Genomic DNA, 27,083 nt, shown 5'->3' with positions numbered 1-27,083 from the left:
CTAGTTCTCGTTGCCCTCCATAAGATAAGTACTTTCTCTCTCCTTAGTGATTGGGGGAAGCACTTTCAATTTTGTTGTACTTGCCCTAGGCCGAACTTCGTTCTCGCTAGTGCTCGCCATATTGGTAGGGACTTTATTTTCCCATTGCTCGCTGAAGTGGTGAGGCATATGCTCGTTAACGTTGGCAAGCACTTTCTTTTTTCAAGAAGCTCATTGAAATCAAGAGGCCTTACTCCATAGTCTCGAGCAAGATCGTTGGCCTCTTTTATTGATCACAAGGAAGAATTTTTTCTCTGCTCTATTATCCCAAGTAGCTTTTTGTGGAAATTGGTCTTGCTTAAGAATCGTGAGCAAGAGCATGTGCCTGGCGCCTCTTATAAAGACTATTTAAAATTTCAGGAAAAATAAAACATGTAGTGACATTTTCGAGACGTCAAGTGAGGCAAGTTCTTGGACTTAGAGCGAAGAAAGAGTGCTTAGACCTCGGGGTGAGACAAAGCTGCATAATCTTTGCTTGTACGAGTGTGTTTGCATTGCGGGTGAGAAAAGAGTGTTCGGACTTTGAGGAGAGCAAAGAATGCTCTTCCTGGCAAGCATTTGCCACGACCTTCCAATTGTCCCAAGTGAGAAAAGAGTGGAATTAATGGAGGGTGTAGATATTTCAAGTTTGAAAATATGTGGTTGAAGGAATAGGGGTTTGTGGATAGGGTGAGGGCTTGGTGGCCGTCATATTAGTTTTTTGGTTTCCCAAGTTTTGTTCTAGCTAGAAAATTTAAAGCCTTAAAAAATGATTTAAAGATTTGGAATGCGAAAGTATTTGGGAATTTGGATAAGGAAAAGTCTAAATGCAAGCGCTTTGGTGGACCCCTTGTGCACAAAATGTGATCTGGCAAAACAAAAATGAAGCGTTTTGTATTTTGCTGTGGACTGATCTCTGAGTTCCACCCTCCTCTCCCATTCCACTCCCCCCCCCCCCTCCCCCCCTCTCTCTTCTTCTCCAATTGACTGAACCACATCCCGCAACATCCCTTTCTTTTCTCTCCCCTTCTCTTCTTCTCCCCTGTACAAAGCCCTTCTCTTTTATTCTCCAGTCTTGAACCCTAGCCAGATCCGACGTATCCAAAGCCCAATCCCCCGTAGCCAAACCTTGTAACAAGTCCATGCAGACAGATCTATCTTCTGCGATATAAATCATTTTTTTTTTTTTGTGTGTGGTAAAATGTTAGTTTAATTCGGAGGAGGGAGGCTCTTGTGTATAATACACCGGATGATTATGCTACTCGGGATATAAGAGAAGGTGTTGCCCAGTTGGGTGATTTGCGATTTAGAGTGGTGGATTCAGCTGGCTTAGAAACAACATCATCTTTGGGGTCTATTCTTGACCGAACTTAAAAAATGCAGCAAATGTGCTAGCAAGGTCTCAGTTTGCAGTATTCCTCTTAGACGTGAAGTTGTTTTCATGGATGACTTTTTGGAATTATTTGAGGATGTTTTCATGGATGACTTTTTGGATTTTTTTTTTTTGGTTTTTCAGTTTTATGTTTTGGATGACTTTCTGGAGTTATTCCTCATAGACGTGAGGTTGTTGCTGCTGTGCTAATGGAGAGAGAGTAGTTGAACGCTGGGGTAGGAACGAGAGAGAAATCTGGCGTGGGGAGGAACGAGAGTAGTCGGGTTTCATTTTTCTTCGTCTTCGTATTTTTTCTTCCGTGTGTGCAGTTTTTTTTTTTAATAAAACAAATTCCCACGTTAGCTGGGGTGCACCGATTCGTCCGCAAAATTGTTTGTATATAGCAGAGCTCTTTGGATAAACAGAGGAAGATTCTTTTTGAACAGTTGGAGGATAGGGAGGTGATGGGTGGAATTTCAGAGGAGGATAGAGTGAGAAAATGTGAGATGGTTGCTAAACTAAAGGAGATCTCATGGAGGTAAAAATCTTGGGTTCTCTGGCTTAAGGAAGATGATAATTGCACTAAATTTTTTTATCCTATGAAGAACTCTCATGGTAGAAATAATGCCATTGAACAATTTCGAACTGAGGATACTATTATTTTAGATCCTTTGGATATTAAGGACCACATTGTTACTTTTTATAAGATGCTTTTCCGGGAGGATTTCTCTTGGAGACCCAAACTTGAAGGGCTAGTTTGTGGACATGTTGACCAGCACTTTGTGGACTGGTGATACCTTTTGAGGAAGGGGAGATTCTTGATGTGGTTAGAGGGATGATACGTGATAAAATCTCGGGTCCAAATGGTTTTTTTTTTTTTAATGGCTTTCTTCCAAGATTGTTGGGATATTGTGAGAGAGAATATTATGAAAGTTTTTATCGAGTTTCATATGTACATAAAATTTGATAAAAGCCTTAATGTCACATTTATTGCCCTTATTTCTAAAAAAGTGGGGGCTGTGAAGATTAAGGATTTCCGTCTTATAAGTCTGGTCAATGGGGTCTATAAGATCATTTCGAAGGTTTTTGCCAATTGTATGAGTGTGGTGATGGAAAAGATAATTTCAAAAAATTAGAATACATTCATTAAGGGGAGACAAACCCTTGATTCAGTATTAGTTGCTAATGAATGTTTGGAAAGCAGACTTAGAGAGAGAGTTCCTGGTATTCTTGTTCAACTGGACATGGAAAAGACTTTTGGATCATGTCGATTGGGAATTTCTTTTATATTTACTTGGGAGACATGGCTTTGGAGTGAAATGGTGTGCCTAAATTAGACATTGTATCTCAGTTAGATTTTCGATCTTGGTGAATGGTTCTCCAGTTGGATTTTTCACTAGTTCTCGAGGTTTGAATCCCTTGTCTCATTTTCTCTTGATTATTGTTATGGACGTTTTGATTAGAATGATTGATGTAGCTATGGAAGGGAATCTCATGTTGGGTTTTTTGGTGGAAGGAGTCTCTCATGGTAGTATCAAGGACTCACATCTTCTGTTCACTGATGATTCTCTTATTTTCAGCGATCCTAATCATGACCATCTTCGATCATTGAGAGCTCTTTTATTATGCTTTGAAGCTGTTTCTAGACTTAGAGTCAACTTATCTAAGTCATAAATTGTTCTAGTGGGTCCTGTCTCAAATACTAGGGACTTGGCAAACATTTTAGGTTGTAAGATCTCATCTCTTCCCATGAAATATCTAGGTCTTCCCTTGGGTGCCCCTTATAAATCTTTATCGATTTGGGATGATGTGATTGGGAAAATAGAAAGAATGCTAGCGGGGTGAAAAAAAATGATCTATTTATCCAAAGGGAGAAGAATTACTTTGATTAAAAGCATGTTGTCCAATCTTCCAACATGTTTTCTTTCCTTTTGTCCTTTGCCCGTTGGGGTGGCTAGTAGAAATGAAAGAATCTTTCGTAATTTTTTGTGGGGTGGTCTTGGAGATAATAGGAAGCTTCTTCTTGTAAATTGGGATAAAGTTTGCTCATCAATTACTTGTGGGGGTTTGGAGATCTGTAATTTGAGGCTTTTTAATAAAGCCCTTCTTGGTAAGTAGCTTTGGAGATATCAACTAGAGAGGGATACATTATGGAAAAATATTATTGATGCTAAATATGGGAGGGCTTAGGGGAGTTGGTGTTAAGGTAGAAGTGTGTATGATGTGGTTTGTGGAAGTACATACGAAATGGGTAGGGGGGATTTGCTAACCACGTTTTGTTTAAGGTTGGAGGAGGAGATAGGATTTGCTTTTGGCATGATCTTTGGTGTGTGGATTTGACACTTAAGAATGCTTTTTCTTCCCTTTTTAGAATGGCAAGGGATAAAGACACCACTATAGCTGATTTTGTATCATTTCCTCCAATGGAATGTGAGATTTATTAAAGATGTTCATGATTGAAAAATGCTGATTGTTACTGTCTTTTTCGGTAGATTGTATGACATAAAAATGGAGCAGAGAGGAAATGATAGAATGTTGTTGTAATATGCTGGAAATTCAATTTTTTCTGTTTGTTCTTATTATAAAGTGCTAACATGCCATTGTGTCAACAAATTCTCTTGGAAGTGTATTTGGAGATCCAAGGTTTCGACTAAAGTTGTTTTTTTCTACTGGTTGGTGTCACTTGGAAAGATCTTGACAACAGATAATTTGAGGAAGCACGGTATAATTTGCTTGGACTAGTATTACTTGTGCAAGAAAGATGGGGAGTCGGTTGATCATTTGTTTCTGCATTGTGAGGCAGCAAAGACTATTTGGGACGAGATTTTCGACAAGTCGGGTGTGGCTTGGGTGATGCCCAAAAGAGTAGTGGGTCTATTGGTTTGTTGGAAAGGATATACGGGCAACCAATCATATTGTTGATATTTGGAAGATGATTCTTTTTATGCTTAATGTGATGCTTGTGGCTAGAAAGGAATGGACGTTGTTTTGATGATAGAGAACATTCGTTGGGTGAATTTGGAGAGTTTTTGTTTTTCTTTCAAACTCTTTTTTTTTTTGGGCAAAAACTCTTGTACTAAATGGGATATTTTAAATGCTTCTTTTTTCAGACTTTGCTAATTCCTAGTTCATAACTTATATTTAGATATTTCCATTTGTATACTTTCTGTATATTTAGGTTATGCCTAATTATTTGTATTAATAAAATCTCTTTTTACTTGTGAAATAGAAAAGAGTGCTCGGACGGAAAGCAAAGAGTGCTCTCACATCCTAAGCTCATCCCATCCAGTGGAGAAATTAATTGAAAATGACATTCGGAACAAGGGTTTTGCTTCTGGTGCTTGTCTTCGTAATCAGTTGTCTAATCATTTGCCATGACCTTCCAATTGTCCAAGCATCATTCCTCTTCGTCTTTATCTTCTTCAACATCTTTCTTCCTTTTGACACGACGTGATGTTACTTTACACTTCACGGCCTCCACTTTTGGGATTGAATATTAGTTGGCGTGATGTTAAAGCAGGAGGCGAACTGTTAAAATGGTGTTAGTTTCAACTTCTTTGAGACTGACAGTAAAAAATCTGAGTGGGATAGTGAGAATGAGAAACCAAGGAAAAGATGAAACGTGCCTAAGAAATGCAAGACTGCCATGCGAAGCAACACTAACGAAGAGAGAGAAGACATCGCTATGGAAGAAACGAGAAGCACATGGGGAATGTGCGGCTGGAAAAGCAAATGCAATGTTCAGCTTTTCATCTTGAGATGCAACGCTTCCTTGGTAACATGCGGGATGGGAAACGACCGACAATAGTGAAAAGTTGGAAAAACCCAATAGAGGCGGCTGACAAGGTGCAAGTTATTGCAATCATAGGGGCAAAATTGTTTTAGTGCGTACAATGATCAAAAGGGTAACCCCAAAGGCCACAACAGAAACATCTTGAAAGGGCTTTTCAGTTTTCCTTCCAAGTGATGAGAAAATTACCAAAAATACAAAAAAAAAAAAGCAATCAAATGAGCCGTAGCCAGACTTAGGCTGTGTTTGAATATTGAACTGATATTATTAGAATATTATTTTTTAATATTATTATTATTATTTTGAGATTTGAAAAAGTTGAATTTTTTATTATATTTTGTATTAAAATTTAAAAAAAATTATAATAATAAATTGAGATAGATTTATGAACCAAAGAAACATAATCTTATGAGGATGTTTTTGTCCATCCAAGTGACAAAAAAATCCTCAAGTCTCCTTATCTACAGGGGATAAGCTCGCAAAAATCTTGGAATTTTCACTCTACTTGCCCCTTCCAACGCGAATTTGACTGGAAAATGCTTCATGTGCAAAGACTATTTTGTCCTTTTATCTATGTTGCTTGATTACCCAAATACCCTTCTGGCGTAATGATCCTTAATTGAAGCACAAGTCTTCCCAATAACGTCGTCTTTTAAGGATGAGATTACGAATACAAGCACTCCCCCTCTCTCTCTCTCTCTCTCTCTCTCTCGGGTCTTGGGTGCAGATCTCCTTGCTGCAACCTTAGAGAAACACTTTTAACTTACATGGCAGCTTCTATCATTTTCTTTCCACACGTGCTTCCGATGCCTTATTGGAGCCTTCTAGTTTCGGTTTGAGATATATACAGAAATTGTAAAATGTAGTTTTGAGTTATATTTAACAATTTTACTTGGAGAAAGTGACCAATTTGAAAGTGTATGTATATTGGGATATAGGACATATGAGATATTGTTCACCAAATACTCTTCCAAACTATCATATTATAATAACACATAGGAAAAACAGGTACCACATTCCAAGGCGTTGGTGTCTGTTCTGTCCATTTATTTTTTCCCTGCCAGTTTCTGGTCTTCACAAGGAGTGCAGCATTACCTGAACTCCATGTTGTGGGCGAAGGGTAAGATGCTGAACAGGTGAGTGGACATAGGCCGGCGATAGGGTGAAAGCATAGCGTTGCAGAATCATTGAAAGAGCAATCTTTGCTTCTGTGGTGGCAAAGTTAAAGCCAACACAATTTCGAGATCCCATGCCAAAGGGCATATAAGCGGCTGTATTGTTGTTAGTGGCTTTGGCAACTCCTTCTGAGAACCTCTCTGGTTTGAAAAGATGCACGTCTTCTCCCCATATTTGAGGGTTATGGTGAACTTCTATAGCTGGGATGAACAAGATCAGATCAGCTGGAAGTGTGAGATTTAATCCCAGTCTAACTTTACTTTCAACTTTTCTTGTCATTGAAAGTATAGGAGGATATAATCGTAGAGACTCGTGGATGACCATGCTCATCTGCATTGGACAAGATACAACAAAAGAAAATAAGAATTTGGGATATGTAGCCGAAATGGATGTGTTCTGCAATTTACTCTAGAAACTTATTTGAGTTTATATCATGACTTCTTACGGTCTTGAGCTTCGTGATGCCATCTGGGTTTGGATTTTGGTGGCCAAATATTTCGAGCACCTCCTTTCTTGCTTCTTCTTGCCATTCTGTGTGGATTGCTAGAAGAAAGACAGTCCACGAAAGCAACCCGTTTGTGGTTTCTTGTCCAGCAAAGTAAAAGGTCTTGCACTCATCCACCAGATCTTCAACTGAAATTCTTTTGTTAGCCTCGGCATCGTGATGAGCCTTTACAAGCAATCCAAGAAAATCATCCCCAAAGCTGGCCATCTTCTTGGTCATTACCTTCTCTTCTCTTTCCTTGACTATCTCTAATATAGAGTTGCGTAAATCCTTTTCAAGCTTTTCTGATTCGATTTCATCATCGGTTTTATAAAATTTACTGCAAAATGGACGAATGATTAATGGAAATGAGTACGAGAAAAGCAAATCATGCACAAAGAATCTTTAAAAATGGGAGGAGCTCTGTGCTCCCCTGTTATAGAGTTGTGGACTTACCTGATGCCAGGAAACCTGAGTTTATAATGATTCCTGGATGATAGCAAGGTCATTCTGACCAAAATCTGAAAGACTTTCTCCCCATCTAAGTAACTGCTACCAAAAGCTGTCCTGGAAATCACTTCTGATGTCGTTTGAGTGAATTCTTCAAAAACATCAATCTCTTTGCCTTCATGACGTTTCCACCTTTCAAGCATCACCTCGACACTGCTGATCATTGCTGGAATCATACTCTGGAAAAATAAAACCCTTCTTACTTAAAGTTCACAAAATTAGAAGATTCTGTCCCTTCTGTTATTATAGCAGGAATCCGTACATACTAATTAATGATATGAGCTAATATATAGCCACGCTTTTGGTATTGAACTTTTTTCTGAAAAATGGTTACTTTTCACATTAAGAGCTTACTTTGAGCCTCTCGGCATGGAAGGCATAATTGGCCAATTTACGCACCTTTGCCCACTTTTCACCTTCAGAAGTGACGAGCCCATCTCCTAAGAGCTTCTTTATATAGCCTTCAGTCTTCACCTTCTGATAGGTTCCGTCTCTATTGTTCAGTATCTCTTTGATAAGCTCCGGTTCTGTTATGACCAATTGAGCTTTACAGCCATACCATTGAAGATAATTCTTCCCTGCACCAGAGAAAAAATAAACAATAAAATTAAATAAAAAAATGATCAATCTTAGATTCAGAAAAACATGGTTGCACTTGTTACCGTAAATGTTGATCCATGAGTGAATATGAGGCTGAACTCTGGATACTATATCATGGGAGAAATTGATCATGGGCCTGTTCATGGCCTCGTTTTTCATTCTGAGAACTTCCTTAGTGCTTCCATGGATGAATCTGTAGGAAGGACCTCTGATTCCCTGTAAACCCATCTGGGTCTGTATGCGATTTGGAATCCACCACAGTTTGTGAAGACCATTGAAGAGAGCTATGAGGAGGTACAGGCACAGAGAGCTTGAAAGAAAGATTACTATGGCTGCAACTGCACCCATACTGTCGTCTAGTAACTTGAGAATGGTTTTCCTGGTTGATTCAATTCCTCACTCTTCTTGCTTTCTCTTCAACTTTGGGATGAATTGTTTGTACAGAGTCACTCTTCTTCCTACATGACGTTGTGGCTTCCTGCTTAATGCCTAAAATACTTTTGTCAAGACTCAAGATGCATTTAGGCCTCATTTGTTATTATAATTCTTGTCAATTTAATTCATCTCATTTCATCTAATTATTATAATTTTTTTAAATTTTCAGATAAAATAAATAAACAATTCAACTTTTTCAAATATCAAAATAAAAATAATATTAACAAAATATATTCTAATAATATTTTATTTAATTTTTAATTTTAATTTCAATTCATCTCATACGTGAAAAGAAAACGAGACCTTAGGATCACAACCGCCAAAAAAAAAAAAAAAAAAATTCAGTTTTCTATAATTAGATTACTCTTTAATTATTTCAATTTTGAATAACTACACTTTGTGTCTTATTTACTGACCTCTCGTTATAACATAGTTACATAAAGTAATGCTTTTTCGAAGTTTTTAAGTGTACAAATTTTGTACAGAATTTTTTTTTTTTTTTAATTTTTTGTAAAAATTAGGCCACGCCATAAAAAAAAATGTTAATTTCTTTTTCCTTTAGGTTATTTTTAGATGTTGAGTTGAGTTGAGCTCTTTATGAATAGTAGTGAGTTGAGATTGTATAATGAGTTTTGTGGAGTCCACTTAAAATGAGTTTAATAGGCTACATTTGGTTGCAAGACTCAGTTGAGCTCAGTCTAATTTTAAGTTAACTTTAATATCCAAAGACCCAACTCTCAAATTACTAAACTCATCTCAACTCAAAATCTCCTTATACATGGGATCCACAACCTTTTTCAACTTCTCATAAAAGTACTAAACTCATCTTAACATCTAAATACACTTTAAACTCAGTTTAAATGAACCTCACATAACTTTCTTCATTACTCAACTCACTAATATTTATAAAGAATTGAGTTCAGCTCGACATCCAAACACATTTAGCCAAATACAATCTAAATGTGTTTGGATGTTAAGATGAATTTAGATGTATTTATGGGAAGTTGAAAAATATTGTGGGTTCCATGTGTAAAGAAGTGTTGAATTGAAAAATGTTATAAGTCCTACTTGTAAAAAAGTTTTGAGTTGAAATGAATTTAGTAATTTGAGAGTTGAGAATTGAGTGTTTGGATGTTAGATTTAACTTAAAATTAAATTAAACTTAGTTGAATTCATATGAATTTAACAATCAAACGAGACCTAAGGTATCTAATTTTTTTTTACAAATGTATGCACGAAATTTGTACGCTAAAGTTTGATTAGTGACAACCTTAAATATATATATATATATATATATATATATATATATATCTCATTATATTTAAAAGCGCCTGTCGCTTAATAAACAGGAATGAACAGTAATAAATAATAATTTTGTTTGACATTTTTTTTCTTTCACTTATATCCCTCTATACATCATATTCCACGCAAAATCACCATGAAATGGTAGATCTTAGATCATATATATATTATACACAAAAAAATTACATCAAAAGAATCTAATTTTTCATCACGTCACAAAAATTACCAACATTTTCTTCCATAGGCCAAAATACAGCCGATCTAAGAAATTATTTTCTTCTGGGTTAAGAGTACTTGTTACGAGTACTTCTTCTGGGTTTTTGGATCTTTGACCTCTGTATCTACCAACGATAAATAAATAAAATTGTTAATTCATTATGGGCCCCACTTCTGAAACATTACACTTGAATTGAAATTTGTTGTACAATTATTTATTGTATTTCTTAAAATAAATAAATGTCATACTTGAGTCTTATTTTTGTTTAATGATTTATTAAGATATATAATTTTTGTTTAATAATTATTTTTTTAATGTAAAGGTTGAGAGCTTTTATGGGGGCAGTGAGAGCTGGGCTTCTCGTCTGAAATTAGGGAAGACGGGTTGGGGTTATGTTCTAGGTTTTTGAACTTTAGATATGAAAATAGATTTTATTTTTATTTTTATAAGTTAGATATGAAAATAGATAATGTTACAAATTAGTTTGTACCCATCCATGACAGATCAAAGCATGCATCATGCTTCGTCCAAAGTAAATGACAATGTAATAATTTTATCCTATAATAAATTATAATATCAGTAATGTTTATCTATATAATTTAATTAAAAAATATTAATAATAAAAAATAATAATATTTTATTAATATAGAGGGTGTAGTAATTAATTTAATATAAATCTCAAGTAACGAGTGATTAGCTAAAAACATTCAATTGGGCATGTGCCTAAGGCACGTAACATCTTTTACTAGTGAATATATATATATATATATATATATGTATTTATCGAAAGTCTTTTCAAAGGGGCCATAAAAAGCGAGCACCACTTCCAAGACTTCTGAAGGCTCTATACGTACCCCTTTGTCAAGCTTTTGGCAACCTTATCATGTTTCATTGTCGTTTTCGGATCACAAAAAATTGAGTTTTTTGGTTTTAAAATAATATGCTGAGTCCTAGTGGGGGTGGGTCACCCGCACCAGTCCCCTCTGGGCAATCGGCTGGGTAATCTGCCTACCCCTCATAGTGTTGCGGGCTGATGGTTTAAATTTGAGTTAAGCTATACACCTGCCTTCACTTCACCAACACTACAAACGGGATGACGTGGATTTTTTTTTTTTAATCAAGTAAAACGAATATTTTACTGTGCTTGTCTTCCTACTCAAGCCAATTCGAATTTTTGCTCTCCCCGCGTTGCCCTCTCCCGCATTGCTTTTATGTCTCGTTTATCCTGTCACAGTGTTGTGCTGCCGCCCACGCCGACCGGCCAAACAAACTCCGATCGTCCGCCACCATCTCGCTCGCATGTGACATTTCTTTCTCTCCCCGCGCCACCATCTCGCTCGCATCTCGCTGCATTGGATTATTTTTGGAGTTATTTTACAAGATCTTTCTTCCAAATGTTTGTGTTTGTTTGCATAGAAGTAATGACTGAAATCTTATTGTATTTGTTTGTCCTCTTTGTTTGGATTTTCCTATACAAAGCAATGTAATTTTTTTGGTATATATATATAAGGATTGGGTGGGGATTTTGGTAGCTCTGAACTGATTATTGAGATGGTTTTGGTTCAAGTTTGAACCTTTTTGATGTCCCCTGCATGTTTTTGAATTGATTTTTTGTTTTTAATTTTTTTTTGTTTAACTTGAAGAATTCTTATTTGAGCTTATGTTATTATACTTGAGAATGTATATGGGTTTGTTCTAGTCTAACGATATTTAGTGTTTTATTAGTTGTTGGGTACACGACAGTTCTAGTCTACCTGAGTTTTTGGTTTAAATGAAGTGATCATGTGGGCTCGTTTCCATAATCTTTTTCTTAAATCATGAATTTTTATGTCAAAACTTGGAAAAAATGAATGACAGAGCAGATTTGTACATGGTATTTGCATCGTTAGTGATGATATTCGAGGCTTAATGGAGATTCCTATGTCTACTTCATATCAACTGAGATACAAGTATTGTTTAACTGTCAACCTTTTTTAAGTGTACATGATTTAAATTTATTAGTGGTGAGATAATCAGTTTTAATATTTCCTGTTATCTGGGTTTCTAAAACTTCATTATGACTCAGTTGAAATGGCGTGATGGATAAAGAGAAAGATGAAAGGCCACCTAGACCTTCTACATCGATCCCACCAGCACATGTATGATGCACATTGGTCATTTAGAAATGTTCATGTGTTTGATATTTCCAATTAGTTAATGAATTTTTATTTGTGTATTATAGGGATATTGTGGTCTAGGGATATTGTGTATTTTTATAGGATATAACTCAAAGAAATAATTGCTTTAACTGTTGTTTCTTCTTGTGGCAGCTTTGAGGTTGGAGGTGACAACATGAACAGCCTAGTTTTGGCATCTGCGAACTGCAGCATTGGATCCTCCCTCCTCCCTCCCAGCTACAAAAAAAAGAAAAATAACAAACTGCAGCATTGGATTCTCCCTCCTCCCTCCCAGCTAGAAAAAAGAAAAATAAACTAAGGGTAAATGATCTTTTCTCCAGGGAGCAATATTTCAATTCACCCGTTATCGTGCAGATTAGTCATTTCAAATTTTTTAAAAAAAGAAAACTCAATCCGAACCTAAAAATTAATAATATTAAATTGAAAAATGAAGAGTTTGATCTAAATATGTCAAATCTACTAGCAACGATGTTAACAGAAATAAGTTGATCTGCATGCTTTTGCAAGCATTTAAAATACGATAGCAGTCCCTTGGTGCTCGTCCCCTACTTGGGGGAAGTATTTTTTTGCTCTCAAGATGAGCACTTTGCGTTTCAATCAATGTTTTGAATATTGTACCGGAAGTCGTACCGGTCAAGGTACTGGAATGAAATATTTTGGTACCGGTATTGTTTCGTGTATCATTTCAGGATAGTCGATATATGAATAAATTATATATAAATAATATTTCAAAATAATAGTCTATATATGAATAAATTATATATAAATATACATATATATATATATTATAAATAGTCTAGTTTGAATTGGGGCTAAAAAAATAAGCTTATGCGGAAGTTGCGAGCTTCATGCTAGTTCACATTGTTGGCTTATGGGTGAACACTTTTGCTTTTGTGGTGCTTGTCTATGGACAGACACTTTTGCTCGATAAGGGGTTGAGTAGTTTTGCGCTCCACAGCGTTCACCTAGTAGGAGAGCACTTCGCTTTTCCTAGTTCTCGTTGCCCTCCATAAGATAAGTACTTTCTCTCTCCCTAGTGATTGGGGGAAGCACTTTCAATTTTGTTGTACTTGCCCTAGGCCGAACTTCGTTCTCGCTAGTGCTCGCCATATTGGTAGGGACTTTATTTTCCCATTGCTCGCTGAAGTGGTGAGGCTTATGCTCGTTAACGTTGGCAAGCACTTTCTTTTTTCAAGAAGCTCATTGAAATCAAGAGGCCTTACTCCATAGTCTCGAGCAAGATCGTTGGCCTCTTTTATTGATCACAAGGAAGAATTTTTTCTCTGCTCTATTATCCCAAGTAGCTTTTTGTGGAAATTGGTCTTGCTTAAGAATCGTGAGCAAGAGCATGTGCCTGGCGCCTCTTATAAAGACTATTTAAAATTTCAGGAAAAATTAAACAAGTAGTGACATTTTCGAGACGTCAAGTGAGGCAAGTTCTTGGACCTAGAGCGAAGAAAGAGTGCTTAGACCTCGGGGTGAGACAAAGCTGCATAATCTTTGCTTGTACGAGTGTGTTTGCATTGCGGGTGAGAAAAGAGTGTTCGAACTTTGAGGAGAGCAAAGAATGCTCTTCCTGGCAAGCATTTGCCACGACCTTCCAATTGTCCCAAGTGAGAAAAGAGTGGAATTAATGGAGGGTGTAGATATTTCAAGTTTGAAAATATGTGGTTGAAGGAATAGGGGTTTGTGGATAGGGTGAGGGCTTGGTGGCCGTTATATTAGTTTTTTGGTTTCCCAAGTTTTGTTATAGCTAGAAAACTTAAAGCCTTAAAAAATGATTTAAAGATTTGGAATGCCAAAGTATTTGGAAATTTGGATAAGGAAAAGTCTAAATGCAAGCGCTTTGGTGGACCCCTTGCACACAAAATGTGATCTGGCAAAACAAAAATGAAGCGTTTTGCATTTTGCTGTGGACTGATCTCTGAGTTCCACCCTCCTCTCCCATTCCACTCCCCCCCCCCTCTCTTCTTCTCCAATTTACTGAACCACATCCCGCAACATCCCTTTCTTTTCTCTCCCCTTCTCTTCTTTTCCCCTGTACAAAGCCCTTCTCTTTTATTCTCCAGTCTTGAACCCTAGCCAGATCCGACGTATCCAAAGCCCAATCCCCCGTAGCCAAACCCTGTAACAAGTCCCTGCAGACAGATCTATCTTCTGCGGTGTAAATCATTTTTTTTTTTGTGTGTGGTAAAATGTTAGTTTAATTCGGAGGAGGGAGGCTCTTGTGTATAATACACCGGATGATTATGCTACTCGGGATATAAGAGAAGGTGTTGCCCAGTTGGGTGATTTGCGATTTAGAGTGGTGGATTCAGCTGGCTTAGAAACAACATCATCTTTGGGGTCTATTCTTGATCGAACTTAAAAAATGCAGCAAATGTGCTAGCAAGGTCTCAGTTTGCAGTATTCCTCTTAGACGTGAAGTTGTTTTCATGGATGACTTTTTGGAATTATTTGAGGATGTTTTCATGGATGACTTTTTGGATTTTTTTTTTGGTTTTTCAGTTTTATGTTTTGGATGACTTTCTGGAGTTATTCCTCATAGACGTGAGGTTGTTGCTGCTGTGCTAATGGAGAGAGAGTAGTCGAACGCTGGGGTAGGAACGAGAGAGAAATCTGGCGTGGGGAGGAAGGAGAGTAGTCGGGTTTCATTTTTCTTCGTCTTCGTATTTTTTCTTCCGTGTGTGCAGTTTTTTTTTTAATAAAACAAATTCCCACGTTAGCTGGGGTGCACCGATTCGTCCGCAAAATTGTTTGTATATAGCAGAGCTCTTTGGATAAACAAAGGAAGATTCTTTTTGAACAGTTGGAGAATAGGGAGGTGATGGGTGGAATTTCAGAGGAGGATAGAGTGAGAAAATGTGAGATGGTTGCTAAACTAAAGGAGATCTCATGGAGGTAAAAATCTTGGGTTCTCTGGCTTAAGGAAGATGATAATTGCACTAAATTTTTTTATCCTATGAAGAACTGTCATGGTAGAAATAATGCCATTGAACAATTTCGAACTGAGGATACTATTATTTTAGATCCTTTGGATATTAAGGACCACATTGTTACTTTTTATAAGATGCTTTTCCGGGAGGATTTCTCTTGGAGACCCAAACTTGAAGGGCTAGTTTGTGGACATGTTGACCAGCACTTTGTGGACTGGTGATACCTTTTGAGGAAGGGGAGATTCTTGATGTGGTTAGAGGGATAATACGTGATAAAATCTCGGGTCCAAATGGATTTTTTTTTTTTGAATGGCTTTCTTCCAAGATTGTTGGGATATTGTGAGAGAGAATATTATGAAGGTTTTTATCGAGTTTCATATGTACATAAAATTTGATAAAGGCCTTAATGTCACATTTATTGCCCTTATTTCTAAAAAAGTTGGGGCTGTGGAGATTAAGGATTTCCGTCTTATACGTCTGGTCAATGGGGTCTATAAGATCATTTCGAAGGTTTTTGCCAATTGTATGAGTGTGGTGATGGAAAAGATAATTTCAACAAATTAGAATACATTCATTAAGGGGAGACAAACCCTTGATTCAGTATTAGTTGCTAATGAATGTTTGGAAAGCAGACTTAGAGAGGGAGTTCCTGGTATTCTTGTTCAACTGGACATGGAAAAGACTTTTGGATCATGTCGATTGGGAATTTCTTTTATATTTACTTGGGAGACATGGCTTTGGAGTGAAATGGTGTGCCTAAATTAGACATTGTATCTCAGTTAGATTTTCGATCTTGGTGAATGGTTCTCCAATTGGATTTTTCACTAGTTCTCGAGGTTTGAATCCCTTGTCTCATTTTCTCTTGATTATTGTTATGGATGTTTTGATTAGAATGATTGATGTAGCTATGGAAGGGAATCTCATGTTGGGTTTTTTGGTGGAAGGAGTATCTCATGGTAGTATCAAGGACTCACATCTTCTGTTCACTGATGATTCTCTTATTTTCAGCGATCCTAATCATGACCATCTTCGATCATTGAGAGCTCTTTTATTATGCTTTGAAGCTGTTTCTAGACTTAGAGTCAACTTATCTAAGTCATAAATTGTTCTAGTGGGTCCTGTCTCAAATACTAGGGACTTGGCAAACATTTTAGGTTGTAAGATCTCATCTCTTCCCATGAAATATCTAGGTCTTCCCTTGGGTGCCTCTTATAAATCTTTATCGATTTGGGATGATGCGATTGAGAAAATAGAAAGAATGCTAGTGGGGTGAAAAATGATCTATTTATCCAAATGGAGAAGAATTACTTTGATTAAAAGCATGTTGTCCAATCTTCCAACATATTTTCTTTCCTTTTGTCCTTTGCCCGTTGGGGTGGCTAGTAGAAATGAAAGAATCTTTCGTAATTTTTTGTGGGGTGGTCTTGGAGATAATAGGAAGCTTCTTCTTGTAAATTGGGATAAAGTTTGCTCATCAATTACTTGTGGGTGTTTGGAGATCTGTAATTTGAGGCTTTTTAATAAAGCCCTTCTTGGTACGTAGCTTTGGAGATATCAACTAGAGAGGGATACATTATGGAAAAATATTATTGATGCTAAATATGGGAGGGCTTAGGGGAGTTGGTGTTAAGGTAGAAGTGTGTATGATGTGGTTTGTGGAAGTACATACGAAATGGGTAGGGGGGGATTTGCTAACCACGTTTTGTTTAAGGTTGGAGGAGGAGATAGGATTTGCTTTTGGCATGATCTTTGGTGTGTGGATTTGACACTTAAGAATGCTTTTTCTTCCCTTTTTAGAATGGCAAGGGATAAAGACACCACTATAGCTGATTTTGTATCATTTTCCTCCAATGTAATGTGAGATTTATTAAAGATGTTCATGATTGGAAAATGCTGATTGTTACTGTCTTTTTCGATAGATTGTATGACATAAAAATGGAGCAGAGAGGAAATGATAGAATGTTGTGGTAATATGCTGGAAATTCAATTTTTTCTGTTTGTTCTTATTATAAAGTGCTAACATGCCATTGTGTCAACAAATTCTCTTGGAAGTGTATTTGGAGATCCAAGGTTTCGACTAAAGTTGTTTTTTTCTACTGGTTGGTGTCACTGGAAAGATCTTGACAACAGATAATTTGAGGAAGCGCGATATAATTTGCTTGGACTAGTATTACTTGTGCAAGAAAGATGGGGAGTCGGTTGATCATTTGTTTTTGCATTGTGAGGCAATAAAGACTATTTGGGATGAGATTTTCAACAAGTCGGGTGTAGCTTGGGTGATGCCCAAAAGAGTAGTGGATCTATTGGTTTGTTGGAAAGGATATACGGACAACCAATCATATTGTTGATATTTGGAAGATGATTCTTTTTATGCTTAATGTGATGTTTGTGGCTAGAAAGGAATGGACGTTGTTTTGATGATAGAGAACATTTGTTGGGAGAATTTGGAGAGTTTTTCTTTCAAACTCTTTTCTTTTGGGCAAAAACTCTTGTACTAAATGGGATATTTTAAATGCTTCTTTTTTCAGACTTTGCTAGTTCCTAGTTCATAACTTATATTTAGGTATTTCCATTTGCATACTTTCTGTATATTTAGGTTATGCCTAATTATTTGTATTAATAAAATCTCTTTTTACTTGTAAAATAGAAAAGAGTGCTCGGACCCAAGGGAAAGCAAAGAGTGCTCTCACATCCTAAGCTCATCCCATCCAGTGGAGAAATTAATTGGAAATGACATTCGGAACAAGGGTTTTGCTTCTGGTGCTTGTCTTCGTAATCAGTTGTCTAATCATTTGCCATGACCTTCCAATTGTCCAAGCATCCATTCCTCTTCGTCTTTATCTTCTTCAACATCTTTCTTCCTTTTGACACGACGTGATGTTACTTTACACTTCACGGCCTCCCACTTTTGGTATTGAATATTAGTTGGCGTGATGTTAAAGCAGGAGGCGAACTGTTAAAATGGTGTTAGTTTCAACTTCTTTGAGACTGACAGTAAAAAATCTGAGTGGGATAGTGAGAATGAGAAACCAAGGAAAAGATGAAACGTGCCTAAGAAATGCAAGACTGCCATGCGAAGCAACACTAACGAAGAGAGAGAAGACATCGCTATGGAAGAAACGAGAAGCACATGGGGAATATGCGGCTGGAGAAGCAAACGCAATGTTCAGCTTTTCATCTTGAGATGCAACGCTTCCTTGGTAACATGCGGGATGGGAAACGACTGACAATAGTGAAAAGTTGGAAAAACCCAATAGAGGCGGCTGACAAGGTGCAAGTTATTGCAATCATAGGGGCAAAATTGTTTTAGTGCGTACAATGATCAAAAGGGTAACCCCCAAAGGCCACAACAGAAACATCTTGAAAGGGCTTTTCAGTTTTCCTTCCACGTGATGAGAAAATTACCAAAAATACAAAAAAAAAGCAATCAAATGAGTCGTAGCCGGACTTAGACTGTGTTTGAATATTGAAATGATATTATTAGAATATTATTTTTTAATATTATTATTATTATTTTGAGATTTGAAAAAGTTGAATTGTTTATTATATTTTATATTGAAATTTAAAAAAATTATAATAATAAATTGAGATAGATTTATGAACCAAACGAAACATAATCTTAAGAGGATGTTTTCGTCCATCCAAGTGACAAAAAAATCCTCGAGTGTCTCCTTATCTATAGGGGATAAGCTCGCAAAAATCTTGGAATTTTCACTCTACTTGCCCCTTCCAACGCGAATTTGACTGGAAAATGCTTCATGTGCAAAGACTATTTTGTCCTTTTATCTATGTTGCTTGATTACCCAAATACCCTTCTGGCGTAATGATCCTTAATTGAAGCACAAGTCTTCCCAATAACGTCGTCTTTTAAGGATGAGATTACGAATACAAGCACTCCCCCTCTCTCTCTCTCTCTCTCTCTCCGGGGTCTTGGGTGCAGATCTCCTTGCTGCAACCTTAGAGAAACACTTTTAACTTACATGGCAGCTTCTATCATTTTCTTTCCACACGTGCTTCCGATGCCTTATTGGAGCCTTCTAGTTTCGGTTTGAGATATATACAGAAATTGTAAAATGTAGTTTTGAGTTATATTTAACAATTTTACTTGGAGAAAGTGACCAATTTGAAAGTGTATGTATATTGGGATATAGGACATATGAGATATTGTTCACCAAATACTCTTCCAAACTATCATATTATAATAACACATAGGAGAAAAACAGGTACCACATTCCAAGGCGTTGGTGTCTGTTCTGTCCATTTATTTTTTCCCTGCCAGTTTCTGGTCTTCACAAGGAGTGCAGCATTACCTGAACTCCATGTTGTGGGCGAAGGGTAAGATGCTGAACAGGTGAGTGGACATAGGCCGGCGATAGGGTGAAAGCATAGCGTTGCAGAATCATTGAAAGAGCAATCTTTGCTTCTGTGGTGGCAAAGTTAAAGCCAACACAATTTCGAGATCCCATGCCAAAGGGCATATAAGCGGCTGTATTGTTGTTAGTGGCTTTGGCAACTCCTTCTGAGAACCTCTCTGGTTTGAAAAGATGCACGTCTTCTCCCCATATTTGAGGGTTATGGTGAACTTCTATAGCTGGGATGAACAAGATCAGATCAGCTGGAAGTGTGAGATTTAATCCCAGTCTAACTTTACTTTCAACTTTTCTTGTCATTGAAAGTATAGGAGGATATAATCGTAGAGACTCGTGGATGACCATGCTCATCTGCATTGGACAAGATACAACAAAAGAAAATAAGAATTTGGGATATGTAGCCGAAATGGATGTGTTCTGCAATTTACTCTAGAAACTTATTTGAGTTTATATCATGACTTCTTACGGTCTTGAGCTTCGTGATGCCATCTGGGTTTGGATTTTGGTGGCCAAATATTTCGAGCACCTCCTTTCTTACTTCTTCTTGCCATTCTGTGTGGATTGCTAGAAGAAAGACAGTCCACGAAAGCAACCCGTTTGTGGTTTCTTGTCCAGCAAAGTAAAAGGTCTTGCACTCATCCACCAGATCTTCAACTGAAATTCTTTTGTTAGCCTCGGCATCGTGATGAGCCTTTACAAGCAATCCAAGAAAATCATCCCCAAAGCTGGCTATCTTCTTGGTCATTACCTTCTCTTCTCTTTCCTTGACTATCTCTAATATAGAGTTGCGTAAATCCTTTTCAAGCTTTTCTGATTCGATTTCATCATCGGTTTTATAAACTTTACTGCAAAATGGACGAATGATTAATGGAAATGAGTACGAGAAAAGCAAATCATGCACAAAGAATCTTTAAAAATGGGAGGAGCTCTGTGCTCCCCTGTTATAGAGTTGTGGACTTACCTGATGCCAGGAAACCTGAGTTTATAAAGATTCCTGGATGATAGCAAGGTCATTCTGACCAAAATCTGAAAGACTTTCTTCCCATCTAAGTAACTGCTACCAAAAGCTGTCCTGGAAATCACTTCTGATGTCGTTTGAGTGAATTCTTCAAAAACATCAATCTCTTTGCCTTCATGACGTTTCCACCTTTCAAGCATCACCTCGACACTGCTGATCATTGCTGGAATCATACTCTGGAAAAATAAAACCCTTCTTACTTAAAGTTCACAAAATTAGAAGATTCTGTCCCTTCTGTTATTATAGCAGGAATCCGTACATACTAATTAATGATATGAGCTAATATATAGCCACGCTTTTGGTATTGAACTTTTTTCTGAAAAATGGTTACTTTTCACATTAAGAGCTTACTTTGAGCCTCTCGGCATGGAAGGCATAATTGGCCAATTTACGCATCTTTGCCCACTTTTCACCTTCAGAAGTGACGAGCCCATCTCCTAAGAGCTTCTTTATATAGCCTTCAGTCTTCACCTTCTGATAGGTTCCGTCTCTATTGTTCAGTATCTCTTTGATAAGCTCCGGTTCTGTTATGACCAATTGAGCTTTACAGCCATACCATTGAAGATAATTCTTCCCTGCACCAGAGAAAAAATAAACAATAAAATTAAATAAAAAAATGATCAATCTTAGATTCAGAAAAACATGGTTGCACTTGTTACCGTAAATGTTGATCCATGAGTGAATATGAGGCTGAACTCTGGATACTATATCATGGGAGAAATTGATCATGGGCCTGTTCATAGCCTCCTTTTTCATTCTGAGAACTTCCTTAGTGCTTCCATGGATGAATCTGTAGGAAGGACCTCTGATTCCCTGTAAACCCATCTGGGTCTGTATGCGATTTGGAATCCACCACAGTTTGTGAAGACCATTGAAGAGAGCTATGAGGAGGTACAGGCACAGAGAGCTTGAAAGAAAGATTACTATGGCTGCAACTGCACCCATACTGTCGTCTAGTAACTTGAGAATGGTTTTCCTGGTTGATTCAATTCCTCACTCTTCTTGCTTTCTCTTCAACTTTGGGATGAATTGTTTGTACAGAGTCAACGAAATGAATTGGAGAACCTGCAAGGAGAAGGGATATTGTTTTATAATTGAAATTGAACGGCTGCCACTTCATACATGACGTTGTGGCTTCCTGCTTAATGCCTCAAATACTTTTGTCAAGACTCAAGATGCATTTAGACCTTATTTGTTATTATAATTCTTGTCAATTTAATTCATCTCATTTCATCTAATTATTATAATTTTTTTAAATTTTCTGATAAAATAAATAAACAATTCAACTTTTTTAAATATCAAAATAAAAATAATATTAACAAAATATATTTTAATAATATTTTATTTAATTTTTAATTTTAATTTCAATTCATCTCATACGTGAAAAGAAAACGAGACCTTAGGATCACAACCGCCAAAAAAAAAAAAAAATTCAGTTTTCTATAATTAGATTACTCTTTAATTATTTCAATTTTGAATAACTACACTTTGTGTCTTATTTACTTACCTCTCGTTATAACATAGTTACATAAAGTAATGCTTTTTTGAAGTTTTTAAGTGTACAAATTTTGTACAGAATATTTTTTTTTTGTAAAAATTAGGCCACGGCATAAAAAAATGTTAATTTCTTTTTCCTTTAGGCTATTTTTAGATGTTGAGTTAAGTTGAACTCTTTATGAATAGTAGTGAGTTGAGATAGTATAATAAATTTTATGAAATCCACTTAAAATGAGTTTAATAGGCTACATTTAGTTGCAAGACTCAATTGAGCTCAGTCTAATTTTAAGTTTACTCTAATATCCAAACACCCAACTCTCAAATTACTAAACTCATCTCAACTCAAAATCTCCTTATACGTGAGATCCACAACCTTTTTCAACTTCTCATAAAAGTACTAAACTCATCTTAACATCTAAATACACTTTAAACTCAATTTAGATGAACCTCACATAACTTTCTTCACTACTCAACTCACTAATATTTATAAAGAATTGAGTTCAGCTCAACATCCAAATACAATCTAAATGTATTTGGATGTTAAGATGAATTTAGATGTATTTATGGGAAGTTAAATAATATTGTGGGTCTCATGTGTAAAGAAGTGTTGAATTGAAAAATGTTATAAGTCCCACTTGTAAAAAGGTTTTGAGTTGAGATGAATTTAGTAATTTGAGAGTTGAGAATTAAGGGCAGGTTTGGGGGGTGAGATGAGAATTTTGTGTTTTGTTTGAGAGTTTAAAATATTGTGTTTTAATATTATTATTGTATTGGGATTTGAAAAAGGTGAATTGAGATTTAAAAAGTTGAATTGTTTATTATATTTTGTATGAAGATTTGAAAAAGGTGTAATGATGAGATGAGAATTTTGTGTCTCATCCCATCCCCCAAACCTGCCCTAAGTGTTTGGATGTTAGATTTAACTTAAAATTAAATTGAACTTAGTTGAATTCATATGAATTTAACAATCAAACGAGACCTAAGGTATCTAATTTTTTTTTACAAATGTATGCACGAAATTTGTACGCTAAAGTTTGATTAGTGACAACCTTAAATATATATATATATATATATATATATATCTCATTATACTTAAAAGCGTCTGTCGCCTAATAAACAGTAATAAATAGTAATTTTGTTTGACATTTTTTTTCTTCCACTTATATTCCTCTATACATCATATTCTTCACAAAATCACTATGAAATGGTAGATCTTAGATCATATATATATATATATATATATATATATATATATATATATATATTATACACAAAAAAATCACATTAAAAGAATCTAATTTTCCATCACGTCACAAAATCACTAACATTTTCTTCCACAGGTCAAAATACAGCCGATCTAAGAAATTATTTTCTTCTGGGTTAAGAGTACTTGTTACGAGTACTTCTTCTGGGTTTTTGGATCTTTGACCTCTGTATCTACCAACGATAAATAAATAAAATTGTTAATTCATTATGGGCCCCACTTCTGAAACATTACACTTGAATTGAAATTTGTTGTACAATTATTTATTGTATTTCTTGAAATAAATAAATGTCATACTTGAGTCTTATTTTTGTTTAATGATTTATTAAGATATATAATTTTTGTTTAATAATTATTTTTTTAATGTAAAGGTTGAGAGCTTTTATGGGGCAGTGAGAGCTGGGCTTCTCGTCTGAAATTAGGGAAGACGGGTTGGGGTTATGTTCTAGGTTTTTGAACTTTAGATATGAAAATAGATTTTATTTTTATTTTTATAAGTTAGATATGAAAATAGATAATGTTACAAATTAGTTTGTACCCATCCATGACAGATCAAAGCATGCATCATGCTTCGTCCAAAGTAAATGACAATGTAATAATTTTATCCTATAATAAATTATAATATCAGTAATGTTTATCTATATAATTTAATTAAAAAATATTAATAATAAAAAATAATAATATTTTATTAATATAGAGGGTGTAGTAATTAATTTAATATAAATCTCAAGTAACGAGTGATTAGCTAAAAACATTCAATTGGGCATGTGCCTAAGGCACGTAACATCTTTTACTAGTGAATATATATATATATATATATATATGTATTTATCGAAAGTCTTTTCAAAGGGGCCATAAAAAGCGAGCACCACTTCCAAGACTTCTGAAGGCTCTATACGTACCCCTTTGTCAAGCTTTTGGCAACCTTATCATGTTTCATTGTCGTTTTCGGATCACAAAAAATTGAGTTTTTTGGTTTTAAAATGATATGCTGAGTCCTAGTGGGGGTGGGTCACCCGCACCAGTCCCCTCTGGGCAATCGGCTGGGTAATCTGCCTACCCCTCATAGTGTTGCGGGCTGATGGTTTAAATTTGAGTTAAGCTATACACCTGCCTTCACTTCACCAACACTACAAACGGGATGACGTGGATTTTTTTTTTTTTAATCAAGTAAAACGAATATTTTACTGTGCTTGTCTTCCTACGCAAGCCAATTCGAATTTTTGCTCTCCCCGCATTGCCCTCTCCCGCATTGCTTTTATGTCTCGTTTATCCTGTCACAGTGTTGTGCTGCCGCCCACGCCGACCGGCCAAACAAACTCCGATTGTCCGCCACCATCTTGCTCGCATGTGACATTTCTTTCTCTCCCCGCGCCACCATCTTACTCGCATCTCACTGCGTTGGATTATTTTTGGAGTTATTTTACAAGATCTTTCTTCCAAGTGTTTGTGTTTGTTTGCATAGAAGTAATGACTGAAATCTTATTGTATTTGTCTGTTCTCTTTGTTTGGGTTTTCCTATACAAAGCAATGTAATTTTTTTGGTATATATATATATATATAAGGATTGGGTAGGGATTTTGGTAGCTCTGAACTGATTATTGAGATGGTTTTGGTTCAAGTTTGAACCTTTTTGATGTCCCCTGCATGTTTTTGAATTGATTTTTTGTTTTTAATTTTTTTTTTGTTTAACTTGAAGAATTCTTATTTGAGCTTATGTTATTATACTTGAGAATGTATATGGGTTTGTTCTAGTCTAACGATATTTAGTGTTTTATTAGTTGTTGGGTACACGACAGTTCTAGTCTACCTGAGTTTTTGGTTTAAATGAAGTGATCATGTGGGCTCGTTTCCATAATCTTTTTCTTAAATCATGAATTTTCATGTCAAAACTTGGAAAAAATGAATGACAGAGCAGATTTGTACATGGTATTTGCATCGTTAGTGATGATATTCGAGGCTTAATGGAGATTCCTATGTCTACTTCATATCAAATGAGATACAAGTATTGTTTAACTGTCAACCTTTTTTAAGTGTACATGATTTAAATTTATTAGTGGTGAGATAATCAGTTTTAATATTTCCTGTTATCTAGGTTTCTAAAACTTCATTATGACTCAGTTGAAATGGCGTGATGGATAAAGAGAAAGATGAAAGGCCACCTAGACCTTCTACATCGATCCCACCAGCACATGTATGATACACATTGGTCATTTAGAAATGTTCATGTGTTTGATATTTCCAATTAGTTAATGAATTTTTATTTGTGTATTATAGGGATATTGTGGTCTAGAAAATTCATACTGCCTGCCATTTATATATACATACGCATGGGGTAGTCAAGTATATTTTCTTATAAGTTTTTTTAAAAAAATTGAGGATGTGCATTTGAGTCATTCTAACCTCGTGACTAATTACAACCCCCATCAATATCACATTTGGACCAACGATGCTCTATCCTCCGTCGAGTATTATTCGACGGAGGAGTCAGGATAAGTTCAAAATATTATCCTCTTAAATTCCTTCTGAACTTTCAAAATATTTTTTTTTCTTTCATGCATTTGGCTCGTTCTAACCTCGTGCATAATTACAGCCCACATCAATGCCACATTTTGAACCAACGATGCTCTATCTTCCGTCGAGTAATGCAGAGGAGTCGGGACGAGTTCAAAATATTATCCTCGTGAATTCCTTTCGAACTTTCAAAATATATATTTTTGTTCTTTCATGCATTTAGCTCGTTCTAACATTGTATTAAATTACAGCCCTCATCAATGCCACATTTTGGACCAGCAATGCTCAACCCTTCGTCGAGTAATGAGGACGAGTCGGGCCGAGTTCAAAATATTATTCAGGTAAATTCCTTTCGAACTTTTAAAATATATATTTTTTCTTTCATGCATTTGGCTTGTTCTAACCTTGCCTAATTATAGCCCCCATCAATACCACACTTTGGACTAACGATGCTCTATCCTTCGTCGAGTAATGCAGAGGAGTCGGGACGAGTTCAAAATATTATCCTCGTAAATTCCTTTTGAACTTTCAAAATATTTTTTTTTCTTTCATGCATTTGGCTCGTTCTAACCTCGTGCCTAATTACATCCTCCATCAATGCCACATTTTGGACCAACGATGCTCAACCCTTCATCGAGTAATGCAGATGAGTCGGGCCGAGTTCAAAATATTATCCTGGTAAATTCCTTTCGAACTTTCAAATTTTTTCTTTCATGCATTGGCTCTTTCTAACACCGTATCAAATTACAGCCCCAGCAATTGCACCTTTTGGGCCGACGATGCTCAACCCTTCGTCAAGTAATTCGGAAGAGTCGGACCGAGTTCAAAATATGAGTAACGGTATTACATTTTAACCCGATGAATAAACATTTAGTTAATATATATAAGATAAATGGTAATCCAAATAATGCATTTTCATTTTCAGAAAATTCATTAGATGTATGTAAAGAAGGAGAGGCCAAGGGGATTGAGGCTGAGGGGACTGAGGCCGAGGGGACTAATGAAGTATCAAATGATGAAGGAGTTGAGGAGCCAAAACCTGGTATGGAATTTGCCACTGATAAAGAGCTATGACCTATTATAAGCGATATGTCAAGCAACAAGATTTTGGTGTTGTAACACAAATGACGAAGAGAGAGGCAGATGGGAGTGCCAAATATATGACAATTGGGTGTGCGCGGGGTGGCAGGTATCATCCTCGCCACAACAATATCTCGAGGCCAAGACCAACAACTAAAACCGATTGTAAGGCGAGGATAAATGCTCATTTGGTGAAGGGTGTATGGGTGGTGACCACTGTTGAGATTGCCCATAATCATAGTACTATCAGCCCACAGAAGTCTAGGTTTTCTAGATCGCACAAATGTTTGGATGAATATAGTCAAAGGATGCTGAATTTGAAT

The 27,083-nt window shown here is 36.2% G+C and overlaps 2 protein-coding genes and 1 long non-coding RNA gene across 3 annotated transcripts; 1 reads left to right on the top strand and 2 right to left on the bottom strand.

Annotated features, from left to right (window-relative positions):
• Positions 1 to 4,248: 4,248 nt before the first annotated feature.
• Positions 4,249 to 27,083, top strand: LOC121257272. The gene is made up of 3 exons (XR_005939185.1): positions 4,249 to 4,258; positions 14,352 to 14,354; positions 26,618 to 27,083. It is a non-coding gene; the product is annotated as an uncharacterized LOC121257272 (long non-coding RNA).
• Positions 6,094 to 8,394, bottom strand: LOC121257271 (cytochrome P450 CYP749A22-like). The gene is made up of 5 exons (XM_041158219.1): positions 8,013 to 8,394; positions 7,705 to 7,928; positions 7,297 to 7,529; positions 6,802 to 7,180; positions 6,094 to 6,686 (listed from the first exon to the last, which is right to left on the bottom strand). The coding sequence occupies exons 1-5, from the start codon at positions 8,296 to 8,298 to the stop codon at positions 6,255 to 6,257; spliced, it is 1,554 nt and encodes a 517-aa protein (XP_041014153.1). The 5' UTR covers positions 8,299 to 8,394; the 3' UTR covers positions 6,094 to 6,254.
• LOC121257269 (cytochrome P450 CYP749A22-like) lies at positions 19,133 to 21,564 on the bottom strand. The gene is made up of 5 exons (XM_041158217.1): positions 21,065 to 21,564; positions 20,757 to 20,980; positions 20,349 to 20,581; positions 19,854 to 20,232; positions 19,133 to 19,738 (listed from the first exon to the last, which is right to left on the bottom strand). Exons 1-5 carry the CDS (start codon positions 21,348 to 21,350, stop codon positions 19,307 to 19,309), a joined length of 1,554 nt encoding a protein of 517 aa, XP_041014151.1. The 5' UTR covers positions 21,351 to 21,564; the 3' UTR covers positions 19,133 to 19,306.

Source organism: Juglans microcarpa x Juglans regia, chromosome 3S (assembly GCF_004785595.1).
Source record: "Juglans microcarpa x Juglans regia isolate MS1-56 chromosome 3S, Jm3101_v1.0, whole genome shotgun sequence".
Taxonomy (NCBI): Eukaryota; Viridiplantae; Streptophyta; class Magnoliopsida; order Fagales; family Juglandaceae; genus Juglans; species Juglans microcarpa x Juglans regia.
The sequence above is the reverse complement of the archived record's forward strand: the minus strand, read 5'-3'. Positions and strand labels throughout refer to the sequence as shown.

Bases quoted from the DNA above. Each gene is read 5' to 3' on its own strand.
- LOC121257271 (XM_041158219.1), bottom strand. From the start codon at position 8,298: ATGGGTGCAGTTGCAGCCATAGTAATCTTTCTTTCAAGCTCTCTGTGC. The intron at 7,530-7,704 runs GTAAGCTCTTAA...TTATTTTTCCAG, and splicing joins TCCATGCCGAGAGGCTCAAA to AGTATGATTCCAGCAATGAT. The intron at 7,181-7,296 runs GTAAGTCCACAA...TCCATTTTGCAG, and splicing joins CTCAGGTTTCCTGGCATCAG to TAAATTTTATAAAACCGATG.
- LOC121257269 (XM_041158217.1), bottom strand. From the start codon at position 21,350: ATGGGTGCAGTTGCAGCCATAGTAATCTTTCTTTCAAGCTCTCTGTGC. The intron at 20,582-20,756 runs GTAAGCTCTTAA...TTATTTTTCCAG, and splicing joins TCCATGCCGAGAGGCTCAAA to AGTATGATTCCAGCAATGAT. The intron at 19,739-19,853 runs GTAAGAAGTCAT...TGTCCAATGCAG, and splicing joins GCATCACGAAGCTCAAGACC to ATGAGCATGGTCATCCACGA.